Raw genomic sequence first — 20,542 nt, forward strand, 5'->3', positions numbered from 1 at the left:
GCAAAACAAGCAAGGTCTCGTGTCCTAAGCAAAGGACAAGGAGCCAAGAAATTCTGGGTACTCTTCCCAGCTCTGACAATGACTCACAACGTGACCTTGGCAAGAAACTTAACTACTTTGGACTTGGTTCAGATCTAAAGTAAGTGATCTGAACCAGGAGTAAGCTTACTTTGGGGGCCATTAAAGTCAATTATATGACTGAGTAGTTTCAGCTAGTATCAGCTAGTACAGAAACCCAGGCAGGGGTAATGAATTTGCCACAGATGAAGTGACCCACACATCTTGTCTCTGCCCACTACTTTCAGCAACAAACACTTTTCATACTAACTGGCATTCGTGACAAGAATTAAAGGCTGAATTGAAGACATCAGGATTATATCTTTGGGGTACAGAAGGTTTAATAGTTAGGTTGGGCCAATATGACGGCTATGCTGAGCTTCCTTCTCTCCAATTAAAGGTTGAAAAATGAGAATGAAGCAAACTTATGCTAAAACGTTGCTGTAGCAAAAACTTTGTTGCTTTAGAAGAGGGAACAGGCAATCTCTGAAGACTACTTGTGTGAAAGTTGTATTTCCATCTACTCTTCATGATGCTAGAAAAAAAAAGAAGAGTTTCCAATTACTGTTGTTTGACCCACCCCTGTTTCTCTCCTTGTGTCCCAACAGCCAGCTCACCACTGAAGAAAAGGTTCAAGCGCCGTGAAATCGAAGCAATCCAGTGCGAGGTGCGCAAGATGTGCAACTACACCAAGATCCTGTCCACAAAGAAGAACCTGGACCATGTGAACAAGATCCTGAAAGCCAAGCGGCTGCAGAGACAATCAAAGACAGGCAATAACTTCGTGAAGAAGAGGAGGGGGCGTCCTAGGAAGCAACCCCTTTCCTTTGACGAAGACTCCAGAGACCAAATGCCCGTTCTGGAAAAATGCGTTGACCTTCCGAGCAAAAGAGGTCAGAGACCAACACTCAACCCGTTAATGTTGGAGCAAGCAGCCACTCAAGATACAATCATGGCCACCATCGAGGCTGTCATACACATGGCTCGAGAGACACCACCGCTGCCGCCTCCTCTGCCTCCTCCACCCCCTCCACTCCCTCTCCCTCTGCCCCGGGCGCCCCGGGTCGGAAAAAGGAAAAACAAGTCCCCGCAGGAGGAAGAGGAGGACGTGAAAGTGAAGCGGCACCGTAAGGGCAGAGGGAACGAAAGCGAAGGCCTTCCCTAAGGCCAGTGCACCTCGTCAGATGTTGGGTGCCCACAGTGGAGCACGCCAGGACTGGGGGACAGGAGGTGCACAGTCGGCCTCACCCCTTTGGCAGCACCAGACTGACCTGTCCCTTCAGCAGCCAGAACTCATTGCAGAGAGCTGTGCCAGCTGGGCGCGCATCTTTCCTCTTCATCGCTTTCACCCAAGCCACCCCCCCAAGGAAAGAGGGGGGGAAAGGCAAGGGAAAAGTGGGGGATACAGGGGAGGAGGATGTGTGTCAAAGTTGGAAAAAGCATGAACTCTGCCGAGTTTCCAAAACTAATCTGAATCTCAGCATTGCTGTTCTCATACTGTACCCAGAGGCTGGAAGTCATCCTCGCAGATAGCAGAACGTTGTCACTAAGGGTGCATGCTCGACTCTGATTCTGTTTGGTGGGGCAGGTGAAACTAAGAGTAACTTTACCATAGTATAAATCACTGTAAAAAAGAAAAAAAAAAAGGAAAAAAAAAAGAAACAAAGAAACAAAGAAAGAAACAAAGAAAGAAACAAAGAAGAAAAAACCCAACAAAAATTAATGTAATTTTCTCAACTGTGATATTGGTTATAACCTATTTGATTTTTTTTTTCCAGTTTTATATACCTACCAGGCTTTGGGACAGCATAAGCCAAAATGCCTGGCTCCTGCTAGAACTATATATTTCTTTCTCATTTACTTGCCTAGTTACAACTAGCTGCAATATAGGCAATAGAAAATTAGAGCCTTACACGCGTGCACACTCATTCCGAGTGCTATCCCAAGAAACGATGGAATATCACAGCATTTAAAATAAGGTATACACGGATATTCGGTTACAATAGCACGTTTATATGAAGCAACTTGGCAATGGCATGTGAAAAAGGGGTCATCCATCAGCCAAGTTGTTTTGATGCTCGGTACATATGAGTAGAGAACAGCAAGACACTTCTGGGGAATAGTTATAGTAAACATGGAAAAAAATCACCAAAAAAAAAATTAAAAAAGATAAAAGGAAAAAAAAATAGGACACAAAAAAAAAAATAGAATAAAAACCAGAACCCAAATCTACCAAGTTTTTGCCATCTGCAATTCCCAGTGAAATTAACGGGAAAACCAGAATATTAATAATTTGCTTTGGGTAGCAATGCCTTGATATTATCTTTTAAAGAAAATAGATAAAGTAGATTGTTTTAAAAAAATATAGAACAAACCCTATGGATAATAGATCCTTTCTTGGCAATTATTTCTGAAAAAAAAAAAAGAAAAAGAATAAGTGTTCTTATCTGAAAATAGAAATAAAAATGTTCAAAGGGTATCACCACTGCAATTGTATTAATGCCACTTTGGACATGTTCTCCAAGTTGTGGTTGCCTTAATAAACTAAAAAATAATTTTTTTTTTTGTACATAATGTAATTATAAAGCTCTCAGTCTGCATGGATGCAAACTGTGTGTGACAAATCGTCTCTTTAAATGGTCAGTTCAAATTGTACATTTCTCATTCGAGTTGTCCATTAGCCATTGATAAAACTTGGGCAAAATACCCAAGCTCCATATCCACAGCCCAATTAAAATGTTTCGCTAAAACAAAGACTGAACAAAAAACTGTTCCATTGCAGTGTCAATGCTTTTAAAAAAGAAAGTAAATTGTTGAAATTTGAAATAGGTACTTTCAACTTTATTTCCTTTCTTTTTAAATCCTGCGGTGCACTCAACACCTAGCATGGCAAGATGGATATTAAAATGGGAACAGGGAGGGAAGATTCCACCAAGGGAGGGGGGATTGGAATTTCTTAATGGTTGACAAGCCAAATTCTATTCCCTTTTTCAAGAAATCTTGAATTGGTTTATTGCCAAGGAAGCTTCATATAGCACGACACTAAAAAAAAACAAACAAAAAAAAGAAGAACTACAAGAAAACCCCACCAAAAAAACAAAACAACAAACTCAACGAAAAGTCCCCACAAAAAAATATTGTGTTTCTATTCTGTTATTTATTTACAAAAATCATATCAAGACTATGGTGTTAGAGGAACACTGTAAACATACAACTCGTTGTTTTTTAGAGACTGATTTTTCTTCTGTGATAGCACCTTAGCTTATTAAAACTGAACGCATATGGGGATAGGATTGCGTCGGGGAGCTGGAAGAGGGGATGTATTATTTTTTATTTTTTTAAGACTGGAACAAATTTTGAGGTCCTAACTCCTTAAAACTGATAAGAGGGATCGCAGAATTTTGTTTCCAATTTGTTTTGCATCATTCATCATACTTATTTGTGCTTTTTGTTTTCCAATTAATGCAGCTTAGAAATAAATTGGCTGGTTGCTCATTCTGTTAAAACCAATTTTGCTTTTCAGCTCTCTTGAATTAGCACAGTGTTATTGACTGAAGTTGTAGGCCTGCAGAAAAAAACCCTAAACCTCATTGAACTCCTCTCTTCTTCCTTATAAAACATTGGATTGAGGTTTAGTTAACTTATAAATCTTTTATTCCCAATCTCCTTTGGGCTTGAAAGTAGGTGACAGTCACTTAAAATGACAGAAAAAATCGTAAGTTTGGTATTCCAGGTAGCTGAAATTAAGCCAAACAACTTATCCTTAGTTTTATCTCCAGTGATGTCCTTCCTAGCGTTGAAGGACATTTCAGTGCGTAGCGAGTGAAAAGTAGGTCTGAAGGCAACAAATTCTGCCATCCAACGCCCATCGTGGCTTCCAGAGGGTCAGAGTGCCCCCAAGGGCTGGATTTGGGCTGGACCTTTCTGAACACACTGGGATAAAACTGCCCCAGGGAAGGATAATGGAGTGGCTGCTGCTTCTCAAGCTCCTGAGATTTGGGAAAAGAATGCTCTTATCCTTCCAAAAAGTGCTATCCAAAAGGCTGCTAGAGGCACAGTGTTTAAGGAGAGCATCCACATGGAGGGAACAACCCCACAGACCCTTCGTTGAGCAAAACCATGAAGGGGTCCTATTTGTCCTAGAGAAACTAAGCTCAGGACTTGGTAGCTAAAAGCTCTCAGCATGGGATGGGCTCTACCCAGAAGATCAAGGTTTGTGTTTTCATGGCAAGAAGGTGCTGGTGGAGCGTGGTGCTGTGGTTCAGCTTTGGCTGTTTGTCCACACAACACCCTCATGCAGCTGGTCCTGGGCTGACAGGGAGAGTGGCTTTTTAGTGTCATAAACAGCAGACTGAAAATACTGTTAGATGGCACTCAGAATTTGTGTTCTGCATGTTGCATAGTCTATAAAGATGATAAGCAAGTTGCTGACAGAATAATATTTTAAGGCGATGTACTACATGCAGATCATAAAGGATTTAGTTTTAGGGCTTAAGGCTAAAATCCCACTCCTGCCGTTTATTACCCAACAATATTCCAGTAATGAGCTTTTTGAGTTGTTTTTTTTTTCCCTTACCACAAGGAAGATTTACTGAGGAACTCTCTGGATTCTCTCCACACATTTCCAAATACTGTATAATACTGGGGTGAAAGCCCTTTTGCTTACTAAGACCAAAAAACCTTTCAAACACCTCCACTGTGTCACAGGTTAGCACACATCTGAGCATGCTTCAATAAACACACAAAACAGTATCACGTGGCTGTGAGCCATATGAAATAAGGCCACGGGTTTGCATCCACTCTGTGGGTCTTTTATTCCTCAATCCAGTGTAAAACCAGAAATGGGGATAAATATTCAGGGAGAGAGGAAAAAAAAAATTAAAAAAAATAAAAAAAAAAAACCATTACCACTTGTGTCTCCAAGACCTTCATGCTGCCAGTTTCTTGAGCCCTTCAATATTAAATTTTCTGTGAAGCACCTTGCATGTTTTTGGATAACTGTAAAAAAGAAATGGAAAAAAATAAATTTAAAAGAGGTGAAAATAGTCATCAGCTACCCAAGTATCCTACAGCATGGCCCATTTGGCAGAAATGTTGTGGAACATAGAATATTCTAATTGTGACTATTTGGGTAGCATCTGGTGCAATGGGGTGCCAGTTCATCACGAGGACTTCTGAGCACTGCAATAATGCACCAAACAAACATAAATCATTGTTCCAAACACAAGGATTTCCCTGACTCTTATTTTCACAGGCCCTGATTCAGGACTGCACGTAAGCACATCTAATGAGCATCCTGAAGAGTTTGAAGAACAACTAAAAGAATACAGGGAAAAGGGAAACAAAAAAAAAAAAACCACCAAAATTTTTTAAAAAAGGAAAAAAGAATCCAAGAAGCAAAACCAGGATGGTTTTCTGAATTGAAAAAATAAACATCTTGCCCTTGTAATGCCTCTTCTTTCCATATCATCCAAAAACTGGGGTGCAGCAGTTCTGAGATAATTAGAAGCACATTTCAACAAAGAACACATATTGGAGATCTCCTTAAGATGCCTGCCTAGTTTGCATAAAACACTACATAGAAAAAAAAAGAAAAAGAAAAAAATATAAAAACATGAAAAGAGCTGCCAATTGGACAACATGGGGAAGCAGTTCAATCCCATGTTGGTTTGTTTTACTTTTCTTTTTCTTTATTTTTTAAGCTATTTCTTAAATAATAAATGCACATGAAGTGTTAAATATGTATATACTGTATTTCAAAAAATTAAAAAATCAAACGAATGGGGCACAAGATTGTTCTATAAGTCGTGCTGGCTAATTTTTAGTTTGTATTCATAAGTGGTTTTTAAAAGCCTTTTTTAAAGTGTAATTTGCATGTTCTACTTTGATTGTATGTAAACATATTTTAGAGCAAAAAAATGTATTTGTATTTTATTGAATATAGAGGCAAGAAAAAAACTTGTACATTGTTTGAAATGTTCTTTTTGTAACAGTTTTTATTCATGAAGCATTTTTGTACATTTAAAAATGGATATGGACTTGATGTTCTTTGAGGCTTAGATACATCTGGCATGCTTTAATGTCATGCTCCTTCATGATCTTAGATGTTGGTTTTTAAACATTTTTTTCTAAAACAAAGCTCAGTCTTTTCGCTACCAAATCAGGTTAGCACAGTATAGAGCACTTAACTAAAAAAAAAAAAGAAAAAAAAAAGTTAATCCTATTCATATGTTATTCATTGTGTGAAATTAAAGGAATTCAATTCAGTCTAACATGAGTTGTGAATTCTTTTGTCTTATTTTCCATCTGTTTCCCATCACTAGGGAGTTTAATAGCTTTTGGGATACTAATACCATGCATTCACGAGCCCTCTTTATGGTAATGGATAAAAACATGCTTTGGTTCTGTTCTTTTTTATTTTCTTTCTTTCTTTCTTTGTCTCTTTCTCTCTTTCTCTCTTTCTCTCTTTTTCTTTCTTTCTTTCTTTCTTTCTTTCTTTCTTTCTTTCTTTCTTTCTTTTTTAATTTTTCCCAGAATATCCTTAAAAGTTAAAAATGGACTGTGCCGTTGGCCCCACGGGGGCTTCAGTGCTGTGCCTATCACTGAAAGGACAGAAACATCTCTGGTCCCAGTTGTGTCCTCGGGCACCAGTGGAGCAGAACTTGCCACCCAGGTGGGATTTCCACTCCAGATGGAGCATCCCTCTCCAGATCCCTGCAGGGCAGGCAGTCCCAGGGTGGTGATGAGAGCCACCTCTCTCCTCCCTGGGCAGCAGAGAGGAAGGGCTGCAGGCCAAGGGGTATTTTCCGTTCAGCGCAGCCCCACGCTGTGACAATGGCACAGGACACAGCTCGGCGCAGGGGTTTAAGTTTCCTTTCCAAGCTGCTGCTGAGAGCAGTCTTGCTGCCATTGCAGGCTGTCAGCCTCAGCATCCACGAGCTCCTCCACGGCAGTGCCAAGGTTTCATCTTTCTCCTCCTCAGAGAGAGCTCAGCACCTTCACCAGCAGGTCAGCAGCCTCGTGGTAATTAAATCTCACCTCCTGGAGAAGTCAGTGATGTCCAGGCAGGATAGATAACGCAGTGTCCTCTCTCATTCCTCCCTTCTGGAGCTTTGTGGGGTGGACTGCCTTGGTGGAACCAACTCATCCAACAGCAACACAGCCCCTCTGGCTGCTGTTTTGACAGCTGTTGCTTCATGTTACTGTAGTAGATCTGCTCCAAAGCTATCAAATGTGATGGGGTTTATTTTCTTTCTCTTTTCTCTCTCTTTCTTTGTATGAGACACGCATAGCCCCAGCTTTTGACAGCTTCCAAACATGCTGACATTTTTGCTCAGTTTTTTATCAGAATCTGTGATGTATAAGCTACTGGTCTCCAACTCTAACCGCATTTTAGTAAAAAGCCTGTGGTAAAGCCCCTTAGGAAGCATCTGTGAACTGTCAAGATATGTGTTTGCTGCAGCAGTATCTCGGCACTGTTCTCTCCTCCTGCCAGCTCTTTCTTGAGGTTTACCTCCCATCAGCACAGCTCTGCTGTGCTTTGGTGGTGCCACCTCACAGCCATGGGGTAGTGAGGCATTGGGAAACAAAGCTGGGGATGTTGATTTCTGTCTCTGGGTGAGACAAGGGCATGAGGTGCTTCATCTGTGAGGTGTTCACCCTTTCTTGCCCCTGGGCTCTTATTTTTTCCCCATCAGGCTGGCACCACCAGAAGATCCCACTCCTCACCAGTCTCCTCCTGGGCAGGGAGGATCCTCTGGTCATCACCCCAGAGGGTGTCAGAGGGTCACACTTCTCTGGGATCCCTCTGCCACTGTTTCATCTGTAGCTGCTCCAGCTCTGCTCCTGTGGACTACAGCATCTCTGAGAAAAAACTCAGGAAGTCTTAGAAACAAAGTATAGGGAATGCACAAGCTCTGGTAGGGTGCAATTTTTTTTAGGCACTTTTTGTTTAATGATATTGGAGTCTTCTTCCCTCGGGACAATCCTTAGTGGAACTCTCCAGGGAATCCTGCTTGAGAAGGGTTTTGGATCAGATGTCCTCCAGTGGTCCCTTCCAACCGCACCTATTCAGTGAGATATTGTTATTTTGTCTCAGTTTGCAAGAGTTCAATGTTTTCCAAATTACAATACTTTCACTATTAATCTCTGCCCTGAAATAATTGCAATGAAACATCAAGTGTGATGGAGAAACAGTGTTGTTTTCTGATTATTGTCCTCTTTCTTCTGAGCATCCTTTGCTCATGAAAGTTGCGGAGATCTGCTCAAACCTTCTTTGGCCATCCTCCATATCATAGGAGTTTGAATTTATGAGGGCATTTCACACTCCACCTTCAAGGTACGGATGAGATGATGCCCCCTGGGGCAAAGTATGATCTTAATTCACTTTTGATAGTGAAGAATGTTTGTGTGGCCTGGGATGCGGAGCCTTTCCAAGGTGGAAATTCATCCTCCTCTGGCAGAGAGAAGACAAACCTCAACCTTCACCCACTTCATTCTCATGGTGCCATTCCCCACCAGGCTCCTGAGCTCTCTCACATGTTAAATTTATTTTGTGTCAAGGAAAGTTTGGTTGGTGGAGACACCTGCCGCTTGTGTGCAAGTTGTGTGAGCTCATGACAGCATTATTTGGTGTTCTGTAACACAATGCACTCACATAATTTTAGAACAATCCTACTGTTACTGACGGAGTAAAAAAAATGTCCCAGTGGCCTTGAGGGGCTCAGTGACAGGACCCTGCTCAAAGCCCTTCAGCACACACCATCTGGCAAGCTCTAGAAAGCAAAGGAAGCATAGATGTCAACAATAAAAAAAATGTTTGGCCTTTTATGAGCAATTCATGAACCACATCACTGGTGCACTAACATGGGGGTTTCAGAGCTAATAGCAAGCATTGAAGTTACAATGAAGAGTGGCATATCAAACGGTCTGTGCAATTTTTTACTGGGATCTGCAGGAAAAACTGGTGTGAAAGCACCACAGGAGTTGTAGGAGGACTTTGGCAAAATGTTAGTGCAATCATAAGTCATTTCATTATGACAACCAACTTTCTTTGTAACACAGAGCAAGACACGCTGGTTCACATTCTCAGCTTATGCAGAGCTGTGCTATCAGTTTCAAATGTGTTAAATCAGTTTACAGGAGAAAAAGATCCTCTTTCACTTTCTTTGTGGAAGCTATTCATCCCAAAGTGGCTTTGGAGTGCTCCTGGTAGAAGGATGTAACATAAACTCCTGTTGTTTGTTGGCTGTAAGAAGTGTCATATTGAGAAAATGGGCCTTTGTTAAAGATTCAAGTGTTTGGAAACTGGTTCACCAGCTCAAGTAGCCAACTCATCACAGTTTCATTAGAGCTGTGGTGGAAGGAAGAGGGTAAAAGGACTGGAGAGTCCTCGGAGAAAAAAGATGAAAGAGTGTTCTATGCACCAGGAAGTTAAATTAGGTGTCAATATCTACTTCTCATGACTCTGTTGTGCTACAAAAATAATCAGAAAGAAAATTTCTTTGTCCTAAAAATCATGGAGTGCCTCAGTCCTGCTTGAGTCAGGCATATAGGAAGCCCAGTTTTTCTTCTTCTTCTGAAATTGGTGCATCTTGTATGGCACCTCTTTTCCTCACAGGATTTATCCCCTTGTGGACATCCTCCAGCAAGTGATGGAAAGCACAGAGCAGGGACCTTTTCTCACTGTACTTTTCCAGGTTACCTGCTCCAGCAAAAAATCACAGGTAAAATTGGTTGTCCCTGAGAATCTTTCATAAGGCAGAAAAATTTCTGGCCTGTCTGCATCCCACTCCCATGCATGATCATGTCTGGTAGTTCTCAAACTGTCCCAAAAATATTGTTGGCAAATAAAGCTCCAACCAAATTAATACAATTTTTTGTCATTGACTCAAAGGGAGCAAAATTCCCACCACCTCTCTCTGATTTGGCATGCCACAATATTATGTGTGCACCCTGATAGCCCTTGGTGTCTTCTACTTACCCTGCCTGTTTATAAATTAAAAAGAATTATAAACTTTATAAATATTAACTTTTAAAATAAAAATAAAATATAAATTCATAAATACAAATGTAAAATTTAACTCTAAATAAAATATAAATTTATATTTAAAAAATAAACTTTATTAGTATAAATTTTTCCTGTTTATCTTCCCAGAGAGCAAGCATATCAAGAACAAAATTAGTTTTAAGGGGAGAACTGTGAAAACCTCTGCAAGGCAGAGGCAAGGAAGAGAGCACGTGAAAAGCATCTGTGGTGAGCCTTTTCAGAGCATGGCAAGAACATAATTAGAGAAGGGATGAAAAGTGAGAGATCTCTTAGGGAAGAAAATGATAATGTGGCAGAGCTGTAATGAAGCCAGTGGCAAAGGAGGGCAGTGCTTATTTTTCTTGAAGACAGGAAAAAATAAAACAGCACCACTTGAAGGGGAAGAAATGCATTCAGAAACACAAAAGGGCATTTACTGAAAGGAGGGAGAGGCTGGAGGATATGAAGATCTAGGTCATGGAGAGAGTATAAAAATGGGTCTTGAGACAGAAGATGAAAGAGGCAGCCTGCTTGCTTACTGGGACTTTATTGCCAGTGTCTAAGCTGACACAGCGCTCCTCATTTATCCTCATTAAACAGCTACCATCAGGGCATAGTTAGTGACCATTAGGCCTCAATTCTCTCTCCTTAAACTGCAGATAAATAGATAGCTACTGCGAGAAGTAAAACTGTCTTTGCTTGAATTACTGATAGCTGCAGTTTCCCAAAATTCTGGTCGGGGATCAGCCAATGACAGCAAAGGTCTGACAGTAAAGACAGCAGCTATGCAGAAGCCTGCCTGCAAGGATGAGAACTCATTCCTGTCTGGTGGAATGGACTGAGCCTCATTCACTGCAGATATAATATGGCAATGTTTAGGCTCATCCCAAAGCTTCTGGTTTCGTGGAGGGTGTCCCTGTCCAGGGCAGGGGGGTTGGAATGAAATTATCTTTATGATCTCTTCCAACCCAAAGCATTCCATGATCCTGAGATTCTCCTGGGCAGATTGAACACCTGCTCCCAAACACCTGTACCTGTGAGGGGTCTTGTTATCTTACCTTCCCATGGGGATGAAGAGAACCTTGCGCCCAGGAACAACCTCTACAGCACCCCATTTGTTAGAGATGGCAAGAGAAACACGGTCCATATCATCCAGATTGTACAGTGCTATTGAGTGCTTCTATTTCAAAATCCCAGACATGCCTCTGTGTTTTATAAGTATCCCAAAAAAGAGCCCATGGTTTTAGTGGAGCAGTTTTTTAGATCCAAACTTCCCCAAACTTGTATCTTGGTGATTTTCATAAAAGTCTGAAAAAAACGTAAAAATTGAAGAATTTGACTGTGAGCCAGTCATTATGTTTTTGCTCAGGATACCATGAAGATTTTTTACTTTGCTTTGTTTTTAAATGGTGTTTTACCAGAATGTCATCTCCAGAATGGCCATGGTGACCCTGAGGGTCCAGATTACATCAGCCAAGAATGATTTTGCTTTTCTTAATGAAAAAAGGGGGAATAGAGAGGCACAACAGATCTCTGGGATCTGAACCACTGTCTTCTTAACTTGCAAAATCTCATTACCATGCTTATGGAAATTCAGGACATAATACAAACAAGAATGTATGTTCAAGCTTTGGTTTAGTCCCCCTCATATCAATATGATTTAAACACTTTAAAATTAAGTAGATGATTAATTGCTCTTACAAGAATGAACCCAGCTTCCAGTTCCAACACCTAGTCCCATCGGCCAAGATGAAATTTAATTATTTTATTGAGTGGAAACAAGGATCAATAGACTTCTGTTTTAAACAATCTCACAAAGTGTTCCCAGCCCCAGGCCTCAGTTTGCCATGAGTAGTCCTTGCAAACATCGAAGAGCTATTTGCTAACATTACCAAAACAATGTGAATTCCTTGCTGGAGATGTGCAACTTGTATGAGAGAACATCCTTATCAAGGCTTTAATGACAGGGCATTGTCTCCAAGTCAGCTTCTTTCCTTATTTCTTTTAACCGTGAAAAATGAGTCCATGTCACTGACACAGCAAAGTGAAAATGAATCTTTAAACCAGGGCACAGGTTCCTTTGTCCTTCTTTACTGCAGCCATATGTTTCTGTCTATCCTTCATTAATTCAAAAACAAAAAATCCAAAACCCCCATGAAATTATTTCTTTTCTATAAATAGTCCTCAAGACACGTCTGTTCACACTGGGTGGGCTTCTGAAGATGCAAGCTGTGCAGTTTTGGATCAGCCATCTCTTTATGTCTTCACTGATGAGGGTGTCCCAGAAATGATGTCTGCCTGCTCCTGCTGCTTCAGTGTTCACATCATAGACTGGGTGAGGACATTGAGCCTGAACCACAGGTGGGGAAGCATAAATGTTGCTCCATCTGCCTTGGATTCAAACACTGAAGGTGTAAAAGGGGATGAAAACCCTGACAAGGCTGGATATCCTGAATTCCATCTTTCCAGGTTTCTGGAGACGTATGTGTGGGACCTCTGAGAGCTGCTGCACGCACATCAACCCAAGGGCCTCTTGCAGGCTTAGCCAACCTGAGTTTCTGCCTCTGTTTCAGGAAGTGGTAGCTTTGAAAGACCGTATCAAACTAGTACATTGTGTTTCCTGCACATCCTGCTTTATTGGAGGTTAATTCCTTCTGACGCATGCAGTCTGCTGTTGCCAATTAAGTCAAATATATTTTACGCTTTACTTTTCTGTTGCCTTGCAGGCTTTTGATGGGGAAAAAATTAATAAATAAAACTTGCCAAACACTGTTGAATGACACGGTCTGATGATTTGGAATAAACACTCAGATTTTAATACATCAGAAGGACTGAGAGAGGGGAGGAGGAAACTCTGGAGCAGCACCCAGCTGGATGCCAAATGCACAGCACCCAGCCACCAGCCACAGCATTGATTTCTGACTGTTGTAAAAGCAGAAAAAGGAACCCCAGGTCAAGCAAGGAGTGTGGAGCTGTTTCTCATGCAGCAACACTGCAATGTGTGATTCTTTGGTGGAGGAGGATAAAAAGCAGCTGCACTGGAAGAGCAGTAGAAGTGCAGGACCAAATAGACTATTCCTTTGCAGTTCCATCTCACTTGCTTCATATTGTGGTGGTTTCTGGGTTTAGTCTTATTTTATACTTCTGTCTGTGATCTCCAAGTCATCTCTTTCAGGCTTTGGAGAGCATGAACAGCTGGGACTGCTCACGTTCAAGTTATGATAAGAGAAACTGTATTTAATCAGGGTCAGCTGAGACACAAAATTATGTAAAAACTCATGAGATCTTCTGAATAAAAAAAATTCATTTCTTTATTATTTTGTTGTCCAACTCAACACTGAGATAGTGCTGTGACAGGAGACACTCGGTGGAACTTGTGACATTATATTCTGATTTGAAGAAGAGAGGCAGCACCAGTTTAGAGGCACCACAAATACAAACAAGGTGAAGAAGAGTTGGCCCTGTAAATCAGTGACATTGTACATCACCTGAGATTCCAGGTTCCTGAATGGGTCCAGGGTCCTTCATTCCATTACATTGTTTTACTGGATAATTTTAGAGCAACTTTCAGAAAAAAAAAATCAAGCCCAAGGTGGGGGGGATGGGCAGGGGGGTGTTCAAATCCTTTTATTCGATAACAACAGAAAAACCTAGCATAGAAAGCTTCCTGTAATAAAATTTCAGTGTACTTTACCCAAAATGACACTTTTATATCTCCTGTGGGATAGATCATGAGCGTCAGAGACACTAAACCCAACACTCAAAGCAGTCTCTGTGAGAAAACAATGGTTAACAGCACTCTGCTTGCAAATACACAAAAAGATCCTTCCAAGGGATGCTCAAGGCAGGCATCTCCCTGAGAAAAGACTTGTCACTGATAAGAGAGAGAGATATGCAATTATAGAAAAAAACCTGATGCAAGAAAAGAAAAATTCCTTATTTGTAGTCACAGACAGGGCTGATGCTCAACTGGAATATGGTTTGAAGACAGTACAAAGGCAATATGCATTATACTTGAATGATGGACTGGCAGCATCAAAACAGTACATCAGCATCAGTTTTGAGTCTCAACATCATAGCTAAAGTTTAATTTTAAATTTAAACAAATTCCCAGGCAGTAAAGTGCTTTCAGACTGGCAGCTAATGATGGGAGAAAAAGACAATCAGCACTCCTTTCATCCCAAAAAGTTCTTTAAAAATCTTTGCAAAGGTGCGTAAGATTGGGCTGAGATAGTGCCTCAGAAAGCACATCTGACCAGTGCTTCCAAGAAGGTGAGATGATAGCATCCAACACACTATTGCTGGCAGTACTGGATTGCATGGCTATGATTAAAACAGGAGGGAGAGGATGTTGCAGATAACAGTAAGGTTCTGCTCAGTAATTTTTATTCCTTTTACCTACAGAAGTTTGAAGATCTTCCTCACACATTTGAATTTCCTGTGATTCCCAGATGTATTTCATTTGGAGAACAGTTGAAGGGAAAATGGCGTGCTCTTTAGCAGGAGCAGCAATTCAGACTGGAGAATAGAAGGGTGAGGAAAAGCCCCATCATGGTCTGCAGTTTCCTCATGAAGGGAATTGGAGGGACAGGCACTGATCTCTCAGTGACCAGTGACAGGACCCCAGGAAACAGCTGGAGCTGTGCCAGGGAGGGCTAGTTTGGGTACCAGGGAAAGGCTCTTCCCCAGAGGGTGCTGGCACTGCCCAGGCTCCCCAGGGAATGGGCACATTCCCGAGGCTGCCAGAGCTCCAGGAGTGCTTGGACAGCGCTGCCAGGGATGCACAGGGTGGGATTGCTGGGATCTCTGTGCAGGGCTGGAGCTGGACTTGATCCTTGTGAGTTATTTTCAACTCAGGACATTCTACGAACATTAACTATGACCAGTAGTTACTGCAGATGTTTTTTAACTCGTTGACATCAACCCATTAAAAGCAGGTGTCTTTATTTCTGAATTATCTTGTAGTTGGTTCAATTTGTTGAGTAACAAGGAGGGTGTGATGAAATGGAAGCCACACAACAAAATTGAGCTTGCTCTACACAAACTCCTTCTTGTTTTCGTAGGCTGACTGAAGGGTAAATAAATCCTATTTTCCCTGGAGCTCTCACAGATATTTGTTAAACCTCTTTTATCATTATAGTAAAGGCTCACTATGGCAGCAAGCTCTGACTGCTAAATTTCTGAACTCTTCATTAAAAGGTTCTGATTTTCAATCTGTTCCAAGTAATCCCAGTGAAATGGACAGCAGATATGTCCAACATGATCTAGTTATCTGCATAAAGAGCGTGGTGAAATGACTGCAGGCTATGTATGCATCAAGAGACCCAGCTCTGAAATCAGAAACGGTGTAATTATGTATTTAATTACTTCACCTAAGGGACAGAGTCATACAGGCTGGTTGTACTGTTGTGATCTAAACTAATATCTCCACACCAAGGGGTATTTAGGTTGGCACCGCCTTGGAGATTTTGTTCAATGAACATACATTTATAACTTACAAGCAGATTTAGAGTCATGTCTTCTCTCAATTTATCTGTAAGATTTAATTGGACTTAGAAGCAGCGTGACTTATGTATGCATTTCTAGTGTTTCATTGTTCTCCAATACTCTTTTTTCCCACTCCTTACCTCTTGCTTATATTTATTCCACATATCCACTCTTATCAATATTTCTTCCTCTCTTTTACTAGTTCTAATTTCTTGTTTAAACCAGTTCTCTTTAGTATTGGTGTAACCTGATGCAAAGGATGAGCAATTGGTTGCTCACTCATTCCATACCATAATTTGTGCTCAATTTACTTTAAAAAAAGTAATTCATTTGCTATAGTTGATCCCAACTTTCTCTAATTAGGTTCTTATATTCCATTTCTATAAGTAGTTTAGATTCTTAATAACATTGTTATAGAAAAAACTTAATACTGTAGGAGAGATAATTTATGGTCTTTGAGAATATTTATTTTCTTTCTTGTTTTTTGAAGGAAGAATTAGGAATGTTTATGGTTTCAAAGGGAAGGTGAAACAAAAGTTCATGGCTGTTTTCTAAGATACTGAAAATGTGATAGAGATCATCATATCATATCAGAGAAATGATAGTGAGTAAAGTTTCAATTTTCATCAGAACTCCACGAAGGTTTTTACAAACATTTATTTGATGTCTAAACTGATAGTAATGTGTCCTTTAAAAAAATGGGGAATGGCCCCATGATGTAGCTGCAAAATACTTTCTTACTAATCATTGTTAACTGCCTTTACTATCACATTCAGCAACACACCCATGCCTGTCCTGCGCAGAAATACTGTGAGTTTCCATCCATCAGGTGCCCTTATCACCTCCCAAAACTGCGGCCATGAATCAGCTCAGGGCAGGTGTGATAACGGGGGGGAGCAGGGAGGCTTTGGATGATTGCACTGATAAATCAGGAAATGCCTCCCTGTGGGAAGAGGGGCTGTGCTGTATTTGCACCCCAAGTCCCGCAGACCTGGATGACATCCCAATCAGGAGATACACCTGGAGACACTGCACTAATTGAATCCCTGCAGAACTTGTTTTCTTCTGCTTCTGTGATGAGGAACAGAAGCTGCAAGGAGGAATAAGAGGCTGGCAGTGACCCTGAAGGTGTGAAGGGGCTGCGTGCTCAGGGGATCCTTTTTCCTACAGGTGCAACACAGAAAGATGTTCGGAGATGTGTTATATAGGTCAAAGGAAGAAACCTTTCTTTAGTTAAATGAAATTTGAGACTACACAGCACAAGTGAACCAGGAGCCAGTTCATCAGCCTCATGTGCATCCCTTCAGGAGATCTGACAACATTCATTAAATCCTGAAATTAAATAATGGTGCTGAATCTGCAATTATATTGAAACCAGTAAATTCAATTAAGGGTAAGTAGTATACTTTATTTCAATGGCTCACTTGGTGGCTTTTTGGTACATGTAAGTAAGAAGATAAAGAAAAAAATGCCTTTTTTTTTTTTCAGATTATCCTTTGTCAAATGAAGACCACACAGAGAACCTTGCCCAGAATCACACAGTACAGCAGAGCTCATAAAGAAGGAACAAGCACTCAGGACAGAAGCAGTTTCTCTGCTCCAGAGTCATAGCTTTTTTTTCATTTCTCACATTATTACTCTTATACTTTATATTAATCCTTCCCAAAACACTTAGTGGCACTCTCATTATACTAGGCAAAGTATAAATACACAGTCCTCCAAAGAGCAGTGGCAAACTTACAAATAGTAAGTAGCTGCAGGCAGAAAGACGGAGGAAATTGAATGCTAGAAACCTTGGTTACCTGCTCTCTTCTTTCAAAATACAAATTTAGATAAATTAGTATTTTAAAAATACATTAAAATTATATAAATTAATATAAACAAATTAAAATAAATTAAATATAAACATGGAGAAAACTGGAGTCATCCTGTGACCTCAGTCCCTGGCAAGCCACACCCTTCCAAGCCAACACATTGCCTCAAATATTTAATGGATTTCTTAGAAGCTCCCAGGTTTGCAAGACTGGATTTCAGCACATCTCCCCTACCTGGTCAGGCTCCATCTACACTCACGCATAAATTCTTTCCCCCCCTGGTTTCTCCTGGTGGGTTATTTTGATGGTTTTATTTCACGTCTGTCTGAGCAGATGACTGCCAGAGGAAGTTTTTCCTACTTTTTCCTTTCAAAGCACGACCAAGCCTTGGATGTTCCCTGTTCTCTGAGAAACCCAAGCACAGCTCTGTCGCTTCTCTTTGCCGGCGAAAGAGCCCAGCCAGCGAGCTGGTGCACAAACACATGGCACCAGCCACAGCTGCTGCTGCTGCTTCCTTCCATTGTGCGGGAAAATTCCCCTGGCTCCTTTCCACGGGGTCTGTGGGCTTTGATCCGGGCGGGGTGGGCGGTGTGTCCCGCAGGCTCCGGCTGAGATAACCAAGGCGTGAAGTCTGCGGTGTTTCCTCAGCCACGCTCACCAGCCCCGAGCAGGTTGGGAAGCTGCTCATTCAGCAGCCAGCACTAATCACCTCTCCCCTCTGCCTTCTGCAGCCAGACCTATCTCAGGTTTCCGAGGTGTTCCCCCGCCTGCACTGGGAGCTGAGGTGCTGCCTTTGAGGTTACAGAGCTGGCTTCGGGAGGCAGATGCTTTAAAAGAAGGTTTTACGTTCTCAGCATCTGCTCAGCCACTTGCAGTTGGCATTTTACTGCGGGCCTCGAGGGTGGATCGGAAGGAAAAGAAAAATGGCTTTCAGGATGGATTAGTTTTTGGAAGAGTATTGTGTGCCAAAGGCAGTGCAGAGAGAAGTAAACATTCAAGCAGACAAGGATGACATCATTTATTCAGTGGAACTGACAGGGGCAATGTGAGAAGCTGTAAAAGCAGATAAGAGGGCTGAGGTTTGAGGGCAACGCATTAAAACTGGAGAAGGGAGAGCTAAGCAGCAGAGCTTGTTTTTCTGTGCTGCTCCGTGCCTACCCAGGCTACACGCCTCCCACTCAAAAGTTCATATCCACCCATTCACTGTGGAATATCCTCTGAACCACATTGTTCACAGGGCCTTTACTGGGTCATCTTGACACTGGGCTTTCAGAGCAGGGGAACAGAAAGAAATGTTCCGTTATAAGCTTGGGAGGAAAACTGCACTGTGGTTTTGGAACACCGAGGCACTGCTTTTTCAATTAAAATTAGAGGTGAAAAGGAGTTTGGTCAAGTGGGTTCAATAAAGACACCTGGGTTTGGTTTTGAAGGCAGAAGTGGTATTTTCAGAGTAGTGCATGTCTGGAGCAAAAGAAGGATAACAAAGGCTTGCCCACAGAAATAGGCTATGATGTTCTAGGGAATAAGAACAATTATTTTGCTACCAGCTGTAATAAGTTTCAAGTGCTAGCAAGATCAATAGGAGAAACTGGAAAGAGACCAGGTGTAAGATGAGGCCCAAATACGAAAAAATGAGAGCAGGCTAATTCTGAAGGTCATGGATAATTGCTGTCACGAGTAAACTGATCTCTGTGCCGGACTTGATAATTTTCATGAAAATCAGCTCACTTCAATCCCTTTTGTTCCAAGTAAGGACACAGTAAAAATTAGTCACTTTCATAACACATATCTAATCCTCTATCCACTTTCTGCCTGTAATTAATTTGTTGGTTGCACTGGGAAGGTTGGAAAATGAGTTAACAGAGAGACCCCTGAACATCTTAGAGGCTTGAAGCAAACCTAATAAAGACAACTCCTGACATTGCTGACACAATCCTGAGAAGAGGGAGCACCAGGAAATTAGGATTTCTTTGTGGAGGTCTTATCTGATTTTTCATTAGGAAAGACTTTTTCTAGGTGATTGTCTTGGCCAAATTCAAAGTAGTTTACAAACACAGTGTATGAAATGTCCCGGCCATTAGAGATGTTGACCATGCAAAAATCTTCACTCACACTGTGTGAGGTTCCTTTCTGGGTGTGAGGAGTTTTTTTGCAATTTTGTTTTGTTGTTGTTGTTGTTGTCTTTTTTTTTTGTTTTGGTTTTGCGTTTTGGGGGTTTGTTTGTTTGTTTGTTTGTGATTTTTTTGTGGGTTTTTTTTCCCTTGAGCTAATATGAGGAAGGAGATAGGATGAAACTTTGTAGGAATCACAGACTTGGTTCCATGAAAATGTCTCTCCTCCAATTCTGTACTTGGAAGCAGCAGACTTTCCTCATAGTGGGAACTGGATGTAAATATTAGAATTATCTTTGGAAAACAAGCCTTCTTACCCATGAGAGTAAAAGCTGTTGCTCCTGTTAAAAAGACACAGACATACACATCTGCACTCACACATGCCCAGTACGCGAGGCAGAAAACAAGCATTGTATGAAAAGAAAAAAGGATTTAGTTTCCCAAAATCTTACTGGAACATTGCACTTGAAGTCATGTTTAATCCAAAAATGCCAGTGGCTGGAATGGACTGATTTATAACAGGACATTTTGAGCATCCATATGCCATAATTCACATTCCAGCAATTTTTAAGTGTTCTTACTATGTACTGAGTCCTGTCAATGTTTACATATAGGCTTCTAGAGGATGATTTCACAGACTTTTGTGATCTAGATGGGAAAAGAAACAGTTCAGCTTCAAGGCAAACCAGGTAATTATACGTCCCAGTCCCAAGGGTTTCAGGAATGTCTTGTGAATGGAGAAGACCATAAGCCTCTCATTGAGAGCTAATTAGTTGAGTCCATGTTCTCATACGAGAGGGCTACACTTGTAACCACTGCATTTCTGTTCCAATTTCAAGATTTTCATCAATGTCAGTGAGTGAAACATTTCCAGGCTGGGGAACATTTTCTTATAGAGTGTGTCAGGAAGAAGCTCATTACTCAGAAGGCGCTGAGGCCCTGGCACAGGTTTCCCAGAGAAGATGTGGCTGCCCCATCCCTGGAAGTGTCCAAGGACAGGTTGGACAGGACCTGGAGCAACCTGGGATAGTGGAAGGTGTCCTTGT

General features: G+C 41.3%; 1 protein-coding gene across 3 annotated transcripts in view; it reads left to right on the top strand.

Annotated features, from left to right (window-relative positions):
* Positions 1 to 6,319, top strand: part of SETBP1 (SET binding protein 1) — a 269,604-nt gene extending 263,285 nt beyond the window's left edge. For all 3 annotated transcript variants that reach the window (XM_054283286.1, XM_054283288.1, XM_054283289.1), the window contains one exon: positions 666 to 6,319. In XM_054283286.1, the coding sequence (XP_054139261.1) occupies positions 666 to 1,222 (557 nt within the window). In that variant the 3' untranslated portion in view covers positions 1,223 to 6,319. The remainder of the gene's footprint in view (positions 1 to 665) is intronic.
* The last annotated feature ends 14,223 nt before the right edge of the window (positions 6,320 to 20,542 follow it).

This window comes from Melozone crissalis, unplaced genomic scaffold (assembly GCF_028551555.1).
Source record: "Melozone crissalis strain CALT ecotype California unplaced genomic scaffold, PUWL_Pcris_2 ptg000036l_1, whole genome shotgun sequence".
Lineage (NCBI taxonomy): Eukaryota > Metazoa > Chordata > Aves > Passeriformes > Passerellidae > Melozone > Melozone crissalis.